Source organism: Protomyctophum parallelum, assembly GCF_964188405.1.
Source record: "Protomyctophum parallelum genome assembly, chromosome: 13".
Classification (NCBI taxonomy): domain Eukaryota; kingdom Metazoa; phylum Chordata; class Actinopteri; order Myctophiformes; family Myctophidae; genus Protomyctophum; species Protomyctophum parallelum.
The window spans coordinates 6,424,403-6,439,203 of NC_139708.1; the positions used below are offsets into that span (position 1 = coordinate 6,424,403).

The window sequence follows — 14,801 nt, forward strand, 5'->3', positions numbered from 1 at the left end:
AGAGAGATGGGGGATGACATGCGGTAAAGGCCGTGTCGGGTCCGGGAGTCGAACCCGCGGCACACTGCGACTGGATCACCAGTCCGGTGTCCAGACCGTTACGCTACGGCCTGGGCCTGAAATCACATTTTTAAATTATAACCAATCATAGTAATAGCATACACATATTAACACTTGGACTCCTCCACAGTCTAATGTAAGGAACAGTTAACAAGAATTAGGGTTGTTGGTTTTCTCCCACATGTGATGGATGAAAACATCCTAACTGAAAACCCAAACAAAAAAAGATGACAGCATTGTTTGATTTGACTACATATAGGATACTGTATCAAGAGTAAAGCAAATTTTAATGTAAAGGTTAATTGGCTACAACAGAAAATGAACAGGCTGTATTGTCCTTTGCAACAAGTAGCCTCACACAATTTTCTGATTAATTGAAAATTGAGGACCCTGATGTAAACAACTCTTAGTGCTTTTCCTGGTTTTATCCTCTTAGCAGTACTTTCGTTGAACTGTACGTCTATACCCATTGTACAAACTGTTAATTAAATGTCAAATCAATCAATCAATCAATCAATCAAAGGTCTGTGCTTACCATACGCCATACGTTATTTTCCATAATAATTATGAAGTAATACACAGTGTTATGATTAAATCACCATCATTTTATATTCACCTATACGAGATGCTCATCTCACGACTCACTGGCTGAATCCACAACAGGGGAGGAGCTCAGGCTGCCTGCAATAAAACGCGACCGCTACCGACAGAAGAGACAAAAACACATTGGAACTGAAGGAGACGTCTGTCTGTGTGTCTGCAGTCTGTTATAGAATGAACACATTCCTGAAGCAGGAGCAGTGAAGCAAGTGGACCCTCTTTGATGAGAGTAGTTTGAAACTGCGGACGGATTTGTTCTGATTTCTTATAGATTGTAGACTGCACATTTTGTATTACATTTTTACATTACATTTTTTTTTGTATTTTTTTAGTTGTTCATATTTTATAAACACACATTTCCAAACATGACTTGGACGGTTAGCAGTTGTTTTGTCACCCTGGTCGTCCTGTTCCTGTGGCGGGTGGAAGAGATTGCAGAAGCATGCAGCTGTTCCCCTGCGCATCCTCAACAGGCGTTTTGCAACGCAGATGTCGGTAAGTAGCCGCTGCCTAGCAGATGCCTAAACGCATTGATTCAACAGCCTCTGGCTCCATGGGGACAACATGAGACATGACTATACTAAGGATAGTGTTGACATTATACTCACACTATACGGCTGTTTAAATATAGGCCCATCCATTTCAACCATTTGTCCTTGCTGCCCATTCATTTGAAGATTGTCCCGAGTCTGACCCAGATACATTTATTAACCAATAAATCAATTTGGATTGAATTAAATAGGCTACATTTAAATGAACTGACTAGAATAAAGTAAAAACCACAGGTTATAGCAATGTATCTTTCTTGTATCCTATTTATAGTCCTATTTAAAGGTGCTGTTACGTTTGTCTTCTCTTTAGGTTTTCCTTTAAGAGGTTCAAGATCTTATAGAGGTTATAGTCTACATCACTCCAGAGTGTTTGTTTCCGGGCCTTCCCATCTCCCCGGCTCTTTAATACATCGAAAGTGGCTCAACAATAATTACAATTTCAATTCAATCAGGAGAGACTGAGTAGGCTACTCATTTATAAGCTTCAAATTGTAGTGATCCATTCCCGATGTTGTCTGCTGCTGCTCACTTCACTTCTTTGTATACCACATCCAATTCACTTGCCCTTCATCCATGAGTTCTCTCTCCTGGCTGGATGAAAGGGATGCCAACCTGAACTGAACATTTATACTTTCTCTGCAGTTTCATCCCAGGTCCATTCACAGTTCAATCTCTTTATCTCTTTTTGGATCTTTCTAGGTCTTCTAGATCTTTCTAGGTCTTTCTAGGTCTTTCTAGATCTTATTGTATGTGTTCACGGACAGGACAGGATCATTTTGAAAGAGAATGGTTGAACTCTTTAATTTGCTCTGCCTGTTAGAGGTCTATACGGTGATAACGATGTGTATGCATGACAAAACTCCTACCATAAAGAACAGTGGTTCTCAACCTATGGGTCGGTTATTTATTATAGGTCGGTTATTTATTTATTTATTTATTTATTTATTTATTTATTTATTTATTTATTTATTTATTTATTTATTTATTTATTTATATATTTATTTATTTATTTATTTATTTATTTATTTATTTATTTATTTATTTATTATTTATTTTGGGGGGAGGGGGCGTATGCTATTGTTTCATTGACCCTTATGTGATTTAAAATATATTAATAAAAAAACTTTGAACAAAAAAGTTAATCAACAAACATATTATAAGAACTGGCCAAACATTGGCCAACGCCTTGCAAGTGTTGCGAACTTGTAGATATGCTATTTTCACAGTAGCTGTGAAACCGACCCCCCACCGTGACAAGCACCTGACCCGCAAGTGCTTGTCGGCGTGGGGGGGGTCACCAGTTCAAATATGATTATTTTGGAGGGTCCCCAGTTCAAATATGACATTGATTCTTTTTGGGGGTCGTGGGCCATGTAAGTTCACAAGATGGGAACATATTTCAGCAGCTCACCAATTTCACCATAATTTGCCATGCTGCAGTGACCAAGTGTGAGTGAGTGAGTGGCCGAGATTTTGGGTATTGGAATTTGGCTTATGTTTCCCCCCATTTATATGACTGTTGACAAACCATTGCCTGTTGGTGCCGTGCAACATTGGCCTCATGTTACAGTTAACAGTGAGCAGCCTGTCTAACTATTTAAATTGAGGTTTGCTGAGGATCTTTTTTCTTGGTTGTGAGCTGGCTGAGCGTGTGGTATGTTACAGTAGCTGACTTATTTAAAGGTTTCCCTTTACCATTGGATTCCATGGCTGTGAAGCCTGGAAAAATCACTAAATGCAGTAAGTTATGCTATAAAAGGAGAGGGAATTTCTGCATTTTCTTTCTCATCAGAGATCAGGAAATTGATCATCTCTCAAACTTCTCTTTTGTCAACTTTGAGAGAATATTATGTCAAGTTTAATTTGGTGGACTGTGGATGGACTCACTGAATTAATATTGAATAACTTTCATTGACTGCATTGTTTCCAAATATTACTTGGAGAAGAACCCCATGCTCTCTTGTAGAAAAGGACTGGGCTCAAATCTTCATTGATTCAAGTGTGAGTATTAAGAAAAGATGTCCACCAGTTATTTTAGTTAAGTTTTGTGAAATTGAAAACTGGCCAATATAAAAACCTCACATTTTCTAAATCAAATCACAAAATCATATTGAAAAGACCCATAACACAATGTCCCATGATCCATGGTTCAATAAATAACTAAGATTATGTTACTCGCAGTAAAGTTATAAACATATATAACCCATTCTGACCTGAGATCAGATTCATACGAGGTTTCCACTGGACACACACTGGTCTGATTAAACCATTCTGACCTGAGATCAGATTCTAGAAATGTCAGTCGCTCTTCGATTTTTCAAAAATAGCAGACCTACAAGCTCGTAGCGCGCCACTCGGTGGCGCGCTATGAGCTTGTAGATCTGCTATTTTTCAATAGCTAAAGCATGACATGATGCTAACACCAAAATGGGTCCCCGTTCAGAATGGGATAAACTATATCCCTTGACCAGATTTGTTTTTTGTTCAACATTGCAACAACACAACACACATTTGCAAGGCTATAGGCCTATCTATAGCATTCTGGCTACTGTGGAAGTCAGTCTTGTAGACATGAGCCTTATTAGCAATGGATCCTGCTGGATCATGTTATGCCTCCACACACAGTAAAATAATGTGTTAATCTAACTGTGGAAATGGACCTGTATGTGTAGAGTTAAATTAATAAAGAGGTTATTGGTATACTGACCTTGGCCTTCTCAGTGAAGATTTCCAGAAAGGGATTGTTTTCCACCGGGGAAAAAAAATACTTTTAGTTACTCCACTGCGCCCTCTGCCGATATTGCCAAGAGAGAACCCTCATAGAGAAAAATGTCCTCTGGTGAAAAAAAATCTCTTCCTGGCAAAAAAAAGTACATTTTATACGTGTGGTGGGGGGCTCAGAGTGCTTCCACTAAGGAAAGTAGGCTTTCTAATAACACGGCCCGCCTTTGTATTGGTGAGTAGGTGAAACGTTCTTTTTATTTTCGTAACAGAGGAGAGGTTGGTCCACGTTTCATGCGAGCCAGGAAATAGAATGGTCGCATAGCCTCAATGCAACGGCAGTGAAGTTCAGGAGGCTATGGACCAGAGCTAGGCCCATACAAGCATCCTGCACCACTGCCAAGGTGGGTGGAATTTGCTTTCAGCAAAGCATGGCATTTAGCTCCGTTCTGGCACCAAAGATGGAACCAACATTATCATGATGTTGGACACACAGGACACTGTTTTATAACTTTAATTAAACTCACAATAAGTAAAGTTACAGACGTAAACAAGAAAGCTGTAGAAGGTCATAAATAATTTGCAATGGGATCAAACAGTCTAAATGGAAAATGCTGGATAGATTTACACTCGTAATTTAGTATAATATCAGCCTTTCTTGCACAACCCTTTCTAGCACAATTCTAGGTTTCTCAAACTTTAGCTGACGCATTATAATTTTTTTCTCATTCAAATTGTATTGATTTTAGATAAAGTAGAACAGATCATTTACAACGGATTTAGCTCTAAGAAGGCCACCCTTTGGCTTTTGCTCGACCTAGCTTGTGAAACTATCAAATTGGATTTAGTTTGGTTGGAACTAGGGCTGGGACTCGATTAAATAAATTAATATAATTAATTCAAGGCATTGTATTTGTAATTAATTCATCGCCTATCATATTTGACCACCCGAGACCGAGAAGCTTTTTTTCTTTCAATAAAATTGGATTTAGCTATATTTCTATATTTTGCTATTTTTTTAAATATAGATTTCCCATCCACTGGGCCAAGCAAAGTGGTCTGATCGACTTCTTCTCCCATTGCGTGCACCGGTATGATTGTTACGCCTGAAATTCATCCCAGTGAGAAATATTCTGTGTTGCAAAAACTAAGCGCTTTTATTTTGTTTAAGCGCTTTATTGTTTCTGCATTTAATTAATAGAAATTAATCCGTTTAAGTCCCAGCCCTAGTTGGAACATATTGTTCATCAACCAAGGCACTGATCGTGGTCAAAATCTCACATAGATTGCTCTGGACTGGACACAAATCTTTGCGTGATAATGACAAGATAGAAACATCTGGATGAGAAACGTATTATACAAGAACATGCAGCTTTCATTAAAAAACAAACAAAAGAACTAACCACAAACACTGCCTTGGGGAAACCTCTTCAGCTTAATATCAGACAGCTTACTTATAATACAAAATGTCTGGTCCCTAATTGACAGGCAGGAAACAAGCCACTTGACTGCAATCAATTAATCCTCAAGGACTTTAGCTTACTAAGTAGTAGCACGTGATTGTGTCAGAAGATATTACACAAGATATTATACATATATGTATAAGTGATACCACAGATTTAGAAAAGTCTACTCAAGTTATAGTTATAAGTATAACTACTTAGGCTTAAGGCAACAGCATGAACTGTACCATATCAGGCTTTCACTTTGTTACAATGAGCGTCCAGGTGAAATGCCACATCCAGTTGTAGGTTCCAGTCCTATATTGTTCACGAGCAATGATATAATGTTCATAATGCTCATAAGACAGAGCACTTTATCATGAAAAAGGATGGACAGAAGCTAGATGTTTTTCCTCATAAATTGAAATCACTTCCATGCACAGTAAACTCCTGGAGGTTAATTTAACAGAGTAAAATTGGCATGCAGTATTGTTGGCAGTGTGTGTATGTGCTTGGCTTGAGGCAGCGTAATGCTGCTGGTCACATATTTATTGGGAATTATATTTGACCTTTGTTGGAGTGATTTGTAGGTATATGTATGTAGCTATACCTGTGCAGCTCTGGGAAGAAAAGAGTGCAAATCATCTCAGGACTTGAAAGGTGGCTGATGCTAGCCTGATTTCCGCTGGAGGAACAGCCTTGCAAGCTGTGTAAACAGAGGAGACGTTTAAACCAGTGCACAGTTCTTTTTGCGGTCCAAATTGTATGTAGGCCAGCTGCTCTCAGTACAGCTTCTCAGTGCAGCTCAACACTGATAACCATCTGTTGCATCCACAACCATAGCATTCTTTTTTAACTGTTTGCATTAATTGTTGCTAATTCATCAAAGAAAGCATGTGGGGCGAAGAGTTTAAAAGAAAATGATTGAATATGGTCCATTTAGCACTGCTGGAATTCCCATGGGCAGGTTGTTTAAAAAGAATGTCTGTCAAAAATCAGACAAGTCTGACTGGATCAGATCTCCAAGCACCAGGTTATCATATTTGATATGTGTAGCAGGCAGATCATTTGTTTTTATTTAAATCGATAGCTTTCCAAAAATTGCCTGGGTTAGAATAGAAGCTAGTGATAAGATCTAGAAAGTATTTTGACTTGGCCGTCTGGCAGAGACCAAGCACTATACCTTTGTTTAATGTTTAAATAACTCCTGGCAGAACCAAGGTGTTGATCTGTCTTTGACCTTTTTTTTCTATTGAAAGGTGCCGTTATTTGGTGTGTTAAAATAACTGTCCCCCATCCTGATAAACGCCTATGGTGGGGCATACATGTGCGTGTGTAACGTGCATGAATGGTTAGAAATTAATTCATTTCAGGGTCATGGTTTGGGTGTTTGAAAGATATGGTCATTCATTGACATGTTACTGTAATGCAACTATTCTTTTTCGTAACTAGTATAGTGATTATTTCCAATTCAATAATACTATTAAATTTAACAGCAAACATATGTGATATAGCCTACTGTATGTAGGTTGGTAAAAAACAATTGGCAAAAAAATAGTGACATTTGTCACATTTGCGGTCACATTTGCGGTTCTGAAGTGATTCAAATTTTGGGTCGTTTAGAGTAGACGATGCTTTCATGATTTGTGGCATTTGTATTTATTTATTGCATGACAGGGGAACAGCATTGGTCACCCAATAAACAACAACAATCCCGGGCTGATGATATTTATAGAGGTGCTGCAAATACAGTAGAAATCATATTGAATTGCACAATTGCTCAATTTTGTTCTCAGACTGATTTTGTGTGGCTTTGCGGGAGCAGATGGGTGACTCTTCGGGACTTTAAAGTCCCTGCAATTACATGACAAGTGTTGCTGCCGAACGGAAACCATGTATGGAACCATGCATGTATTTCAGGAAATAGAAAAAATATCCTGCATTCAAATGGATCTACAGTAATAATTTTCATCACAACACTCTTGTTAATGCGTTTCTTTGGTTAAGGCATATCTTTGGTCCTAACAGTACGACACACCTAACCCTAACAGCACATGGAAGCCACGTATGTGTCTTAAACGGCCACGTATGTGTCTTAACCAGCCACGTATGTCTGAGCCACGGGTGAGTCTTAACCGACCACGTATGTGTCTTAAACGGCCACGTATGTGTCTTAACCGGCCACTTATGTGTCTGATCCGGCCACGTATGTGTCTTAACCGGCCACATATGTGTCTTAACCAGCCACGTATGTCTGAGCCACGGGTGAGTCTTAACCGACCACGTATGTGTCTTAAACGGTCACGTATGTGTCTTAACCGGCCACTTATGTGTCTGATCCGGCCACGTATGTGTCTTAACTGACCACGTATGTCTGAGCCACGGGTGAGTCGGCCACGTATGTCGGACTATTGGTACGTCGGACGAACGGATGCCCCCCAGCTAACGACTCTTGGATAAAGTATAAAATAGCCTGACAGCAACGATTTGCAATTTGTTTTATATTGTTTGTGAAACTGAAGAAATAGCCAGTAGGCTACGCTCCGGCTCCTTAGCTCCAAAGTCTTTGTCATTGTCTTTGGGGAAACTTTGCCACATAAAGATTGTCATTTCCGGCAAGAACTGTGTCTTGGCTCCTAATGGTCAAGTCAGTTGATCAAGTAACTGACACACAACCACACATACGGTGATGATTGACCTGACTCCTTAATGTCACCTCTATCTTGCTCGTTGAACAAGCCCAGCACATTGTTTCCTTGGCATCATGGGGTGGGAAATTTCTGGATGAGTCATTTAGTGGTCTCTATAGGTTACCAAAAGAGCACAGGAATAGGAAAAACGGCTGGGAGTCCAAGTGCTTTACTTTTGAACACATGTTACTTTTCCAGAGTTCCACTGCTGAAAGAAAGTCCTTATGTCACTGATTTTCTCCACTGCAATTCAAATGAGTCAATTACAAGGTGGCCTTTATCTCTCTATAACTTGTTATGGTATTTTGTCCAAGTGCTGGCAATCTACACTACAGTATCAAACTTGATAAACATTAACCTAAAACCTGTTATAGTTGACCAACATAGCCATAGAACAAAACTGGTTTGTTGTCCAATTTTAAACACTTTAAAGCTGGCGTCTATATTTTAGGCATGGCATTCTAGGTGAATTAAAATGTGTCAGCTCAGTTGCTAGAGCTCTCACCATTGGACCACAAGGTCACAGGTGTGGCACTCTACTTCAGCAAATCCAGCTCCCAGGGGTCTAGCGCATTGTAAAGAGGCATTATAGGGTGATACCGACAATAAGCTTCTCCCGACTTCTTACTTATATTAAGTGGTTACGGTCTAAATTAGAAGATGATCTCTCATCTTTCTGCATCTGCGGTTGATTTCCAAATGAGGCGAAACCATTCTGATAAAAGCGTTACATTATTTATTGTTTTAATCTTGAATTGTCAATCAAGTCAACTCTGGGAGAATGACGCGAGATGCTGCTAGTGGCTGCTAGTGGATATATGATATATATATATTTTTACCTGACCTACTTTGGAACTATGAGGAGTGTATGTGTGATTCTGCACACACTGTTCCCGTAACTAGAAGTGTTTTTGAGTAAATTAGTTTTTCTTTTTGTATATATCCTCTCTTCATAATGTAAATAGTATCCCAAGCGGCACACTTTACTACTTATTTTGATGGAAATAACCGAATTAAAACTAAAACCCAACACCCATTGAGGGGTTATGGTAGGGGAAATAGCCAATAATACGCTTTTGCACAAAATAACACCTGGACCTCTAGTCCGAAATTCTCCCTTAATGAAATTTGTGACCCAAAACGCATCTTTAGTATTGTGGGTGTGTATGGCTATGGAAAGTGGGTTCATTCCACACCTGCATGCCTGATCATGCTATTCCCTCCTTACCTGTGTTTGTAGCCTGTATAGGCTACAAACACGGGATATGTCAAACTCAAGGCCCGGGGGCCAAATCAGGCCCGTGAATTAATATTTAATTAGTATTAGAACTGGCCCTCTGGTATATTGCACGGACCACCATAATTCTACAAGTCCCACAATGCACTGCGAGTGCATTGGCACGTAACGAGGGCCCGCGAGCGCAAGACTGCGTCTTCTCTTCACTATTGATCAGCAACTTTCAGCTACCCCTCTCCCCAAAAATGGCTAAATGAAAGGTGGACTCTGAAAACATGGGTTTTCAAGTCAGGTGGGAGGCAGAGGGCAAACCTCTGTGGGTCTTCTGTGTGGAGACAGTGTGGCTGTAATGAAAGAATATTACCTAAGAAGACTATGATAAGAAATTAATGCAACTGATTTGATTTACTTTCTCATTTTACTATGAAAGCAGTGCTTGGTGAGGATCATAGAACAGGAAACTGAGCTTAATAATAATAATGCATTTTCAGTTTTTAATGCATTTACTTTTTTGCTGTTTGCCTGGGATGTCCTCATGACCTGTGCCCATGTGTTGAAACATAGTCCGGCCCTCGACTTGTACCATTTTTTTTTATTTTGGCCCACTGTGTATTTGAGTTTGACATCCATTGTTTATACACACACTTCTCTTTCTTTCTTCTTCCCTGTTTTTTCCCTCCTGCCAACCATTGACTCTTTATAGCCTTAAAAGGTAATGTTCCCCAAGTATCTATTGTAATCAAATTAGAGCACATATGGTTCACAGCCTCATAGTTTGGTCAAATAAAAACCCTGAAAGGATCTTTTTTAGTAAGGCTAGGGCTGGTCTGAGGATGTCAGCAGCTGCCACCTAACTGCAAGCATGCAGACATCTGGTAAACGTTAGTCCTGTCGCTTGTCTCCATCCTTTGCTTCAAGCTGAGTGTGATGTGGTTGAACGTATTTCATGCATAGGAAGATAGTAATAATACTCAGGCCGTAACAATTTTCAATTACACAACAGATTAAGGTCCTGCTTATCCTGTGATCAGAATTAAGGAATTCAAATGTGCATGTTGCCAAATGTAAAAGCTCTGCCTTAGTCATTATTATGTGTATGTTTGAAATCATACAATACACAGAGTGCTACTGTAAATAGAACAGGCAAATGGGTGATTTGATTTACATGGGTTATGTTTTATATTGGATCAAGAGTATCCCCGCTGTTGCTCAAAAGCTCACTCGCTTGGCTACGATTAGGTTTTTCCATTTAGATTTGTTTTCATTTCTGAACCTCGTGGTATCTTCAATCTGAAGCTGAGAGTGCACAAGAGTGAAGAAGGGCAGGCAGAGAAGAGAGAGAGTGAGAGAGAGAGAGAGAGAGAGAGAGAGAGAGAGAGAGAGAGAGAGAGAGAGAGAGAGAGAGAGAGAGAGAGAGAGGTCTATATGCATGTCAGCACCTCTGCGCAGACAGAAAGGCAGGTCGGTCGTCGACTCGGCAGGGGCTGGGGGCAGTTTAGTTCAGCTTTTCAAAGATTGCTGACTGGCTTCCGCCTGTGTCGGTTCAGGAGCCTGGGAGCAAAGCGGCACACATTCCACTCTCTGACTGCAGCTGATGAAACACTCATGGCTCCCAGTCTTCCCAGCAGATGGTAACAGAAAACTCTTCATATCCAAGCCAACAGCAGTGTATAAATTGACCATTTTTACGAGCTCTGGGTTAAATGAACATTTCAGATTAATACTGTGTGGCACGCCAAATCTGCGCAGAGCAGTAATCAGATACAGACTGACAAGAGAGTCTAAAATGTGTTGCTGAAATAAAACCATGAACATTTGTTCTTTACAGTGATCAGGGCAAGGGTGGTCGGAAGGCAAGAGGTTGATGCCGGAAACGACGTCTATGGCCATCCAGTCAAACGCATCAAGTATGACATCAAGCAGATCAAGGTAAACTTACATCTCATGGCTGGGTGAGGTGCAACACCATGAAGAACTATTTGTTTGATGATGGATTATATTCTCTTTGTGTAAACTGATAGATGTTCAAGGGTCCTCAGCAGGATGTGGATGCTATCTACACCGCACCTTCCTCTGCAGTGTGTGGTGTGAGTCTGGAGACCAATGGCAAGAAGGAATATCTTTTCACAGGTAAACTGAGACCACATCACATTACATGTATACTCACTATTGAGCCTCGATAATCAAATGTTCATACGATGCAAGGGGGTTTTCTTTGTCCTTTCTTTGTCCTTCCATTGCTTCTGCTATACTATTTCCACGCTGAAATGTTGGTGTGTCAACTACAGTCAATGTAATATTGTTATTTTGCATATTTCTATGCTGACCCATTATACTCAAACTACTACAGGCAAACTGGAGACAGATGGGACCATGCACATCACACTATGTGATTTCATTGAATCCTGGGAAGTCATGAGCGCTACCCAGAAGAAGAGTCTGATACAGCGATACGAGCAGGGCTGTGGCTGCAAGGTAAGAGAACGGATGTGGGGGTCAGAACCTAACACAGTAATATTACACAGTAGTGACTTGACGAAAGAAATACGTGTACGTAGTTGAATCAATCGACTGCTAGATTAGATGAATTAACGACTTAAAGCCCTACATATTGATATTTTTGCTATTATAACATGCCCAAACATTCTGAACACCAGGTTGAAAGTGGTTAATCAAGTGGTTAATGTAGAACCTTGTGTTTGCTGCATGCAGAGAGCAGAACATTAGTTGATTTCACAATGGCTACTGACTATTGGGCTTTAGACTTTAAAAAAGTAAAAGTAAAATAACTTATTTATCAAGAAATCATTCATTCAGCATGTGGGAAAAAAGCATAAAAAATGTCTTGGTCTATCAGTAATCTGACCGATTATTTAACTATGAGGGGACAGCCCATGTAGAGACAATACATAATTTATAAATTTTTCAGTTCAATTTTTATAGTGCCGAATCACAAGATTACATATAGAGCAATGACCTGATGTTGTCTCTTGCTCAACCTGAGCAAGCTTTTTTTTTACGACGGTGCCAAAGAAAGATCTGAACCAGGCTCTACGGTGGCCGGCCAAAGAAAGAGAGGGAGAGAGAAGAGACAGAGAGACAGGGAGAGATACAAGCTGTGAGCTTGTACATCTTCTGTTTTCTCTCTTTTTGTAGTATACAATTAATTGATGTATACAACTATATATATATATATATTTAAAAGAAAAACACACTTCTTGATCAATCGATAAATAGACAAAGTAAAGACAATAATCGATTGTTGCAGGCAGCCCATGTCACAGTCACAGACTTTGTCATTGATTATAGTTTCTAGGTTTTGTATTTCTTTGAATTTTGTTCCCTGCAGTATTCTTGGTTCTACAGTATGTCTCTGTTTGCTCCAGCAGTATTTGATTTGTAATCACCTTCATGTGTAATTCCCAAGTGAGTCCTTGTTGAGATCCTGTCACATGATTTAGTTTCTCTTGTTCACCTGTGTCCTGACTGCTGTATCCTGTAAAACACCCCCACCTTGTGTCCTGCATTTGGGTTCTCACCTCAGCAGCATGTGATGTGACAGACATAGTTCACTCATTTGGGTTCTCACCTCAGCAGCATGTGATGTGACAGACATAGTTCACTCATTTGGGTTCTCACCTCAGCAGCATGTGATGTGACAGACATAGTTCACTCATTTGGGTTCTCACCTCAGCAGCATGTGATGTGACAGACATAGTTCACTCATTTGGGTTCTCACCTCAGCAGCATGTGATGTGACAGACATAGTTCACTCATTTGGGTTCTCACCTCAGCAGCATGTGATGTGACAGACATAGTTCACTCATTTGGGTTCTCACCTCAGCAGCATGTGATGTGACAGACATAGTTCACTCACTAAACTTGATTGTCTTCCACGATCCTTAGATCACCCGCTGCACCTCCATCCCATGTATGATCAACTCCCCGGAGGAGTGTCTGTGGACAGACTGGGTGATCGAGAAGAGCATCAGCGGACCCCAGGCCAAACACTTTGCTTGTATCAAGAGGAGTGATGGCTCGTGTGCTTGGTACAGGGGGTCGTCACCGCCCAAAAAGGAGTTCATGGATATCGAGGACCCTTAACTTCACCGACCATCACTGTTCTTCGATGTTACTGAGGATGTCTGCGATTTAAAATAACCTATACAGTCCCAAAATAAATTGTGTAATATCAGACCCATAGGGGTTGCACATCGATAACATTTTAACAATAAGCCTACATAAAAGCATTTATTGTTCAATAAAATAAAATGTCAGGCAAAAAAGAGGTCTAGTTTCAATCACACTCTGCCTGTTCATAAATAGACATCGTACAGCTGGCATCTTGATGTAGATTTTTTGTGACAGCGGTGCTATCACAAGAAAAACGAGTACCACTCATTTCTGTCCAAGCTGCTTCCATTATTATTAGTAAATGTACTTTATTTCTTGAACTCACATAAAAAAAATCATCTAAATTAATTGCAAATCCGACTGCTCGGAGTGTGACGTTGATGACCACAATTCATGTGCCAGCCTGTGTACACTATTGATGCTTTTGGCATAGTTGTCTGACTGTTTTCTTAAAAAACAAATATTTTAATAGATGTAGAATGCACTTTGAACACAGTCGCTGCAGCATTCATATTTTCTATAACGATACATGTCTAAAACAAGGGGGTTGAATCCTCAAATTTGATGTCTGTTTGTTTTTTTGTATTACAGCTATGACAGTATAATTTTTGCTTTTCTTTTTGTGATGCCTTGGTTTAAGAGTATATTTTATTTAAGGAGGTTGGATGATACTTCACAATATCATAAAAAAGAAAAGAAAATGAAGCATCTTCTTTGAAGAATCATGAAAATGACCATGAAATGGCTGTTTGAGGATAATTTCATGTAAAGGTCATCTCAAGTTTACAGATATGTGAAAAGATTGTTCTGTAAGCCTACCTGTTGATTATAAACTATCATAAAGTAGAATGGTCTTGTGCTGGTTTCACATGAGACTTTGTTGAGAGAAGGCAACATTTTGCATGCACGAATAACTTAAACAATACTGTACAATTGACAAATAAAACACCAGAATTCCTATTGGTTTGATTTTTCCCCCCCATTGTACACAAGAAAACAGAAATCGAAATTGATCATTGCAGTAATCTGGTGCCCTCTGCTGGCAATGGTAAGCTATAGCACAGCTATCCCTGCATGTGTAGCCTAATTATTGTGTGATAATAAAAAGCATAACTTGTTATGACATAATAAACATGCTTATGGGTGGGCAATAATTACATCATTCAAATGTTAATGTTTTTATGATTTGAGGTTATGTCTTCAGTCACAACATCACAAGAGTGATGCATCATCTCGTTTGAAAACGACATAATTTAGTGACATTTAATCCATCGTTTATTATTCATTCTTTCTTTGAATGAAGGTGCTTTGATTACGAAAGTGTTTCGTTGATTCGCGTTTTAGAACATCAAAGTAAAGCTGTAGA

General features: G+C 39.6%; 2 protein-coding genes across 2 annotated transcripts in view; one reads left to right on the forward strand and one right to left on the reverse strand.

The window, feature by feature from the left end:
* cenpx (centromere protein X) overlaps positions 1-14,801 on the reverse strand; it is a 141,454-nt gene that overhangs the window by 54,980 nt on the left and 71,673 nt on the right. The window lies entirely within an intron of this gene.
* Positions 784-14,393, forward strand: timp2b (TIMP metallopeptidase inhibitor 2b). Its single transcript, XM_083779879.1, has 5 exons — positions 784-1,155; positions 11,130-11,230; positions 11,323-11,431; positions 11,652-11,776; positions 13,208-14,393. Exons 1-5 carry the CDS (start codon positions 1,026-1,028, stop codon positions 13,403-13,405), a joined length of 663 nt encoding a protein of 220 aa, XP_083636005.1. The 5' UTR covers positions 784-1,025; the 3' UTR covers positions 13,406-14,393.

Excerpts from the sequence above, each read along its gene's own strand:
- timp2b (XM_083779879.1), top strand. The coding sequence starts at position 1,026 with ATGACTTGGACGGTTAGCAGTTGTTTTGTCACCCTGGTCGTCCTGTTC. Across the intron at positions 11,231-11,322 it reads ATGACATCAAGCAGATCAAG|ATGTTCAAGGGTCCTCAGCA; the intron begins GTAAACTTACAT and ends GTAAACTGATAG. Across the intron at positions 11,432-11,651 it reads GAAGGAATATCTTTTCACAG|GCAAACTGGAGACAGATGGG; the intron begins GTAAACTGAGAC and ends AAACTACTACAG.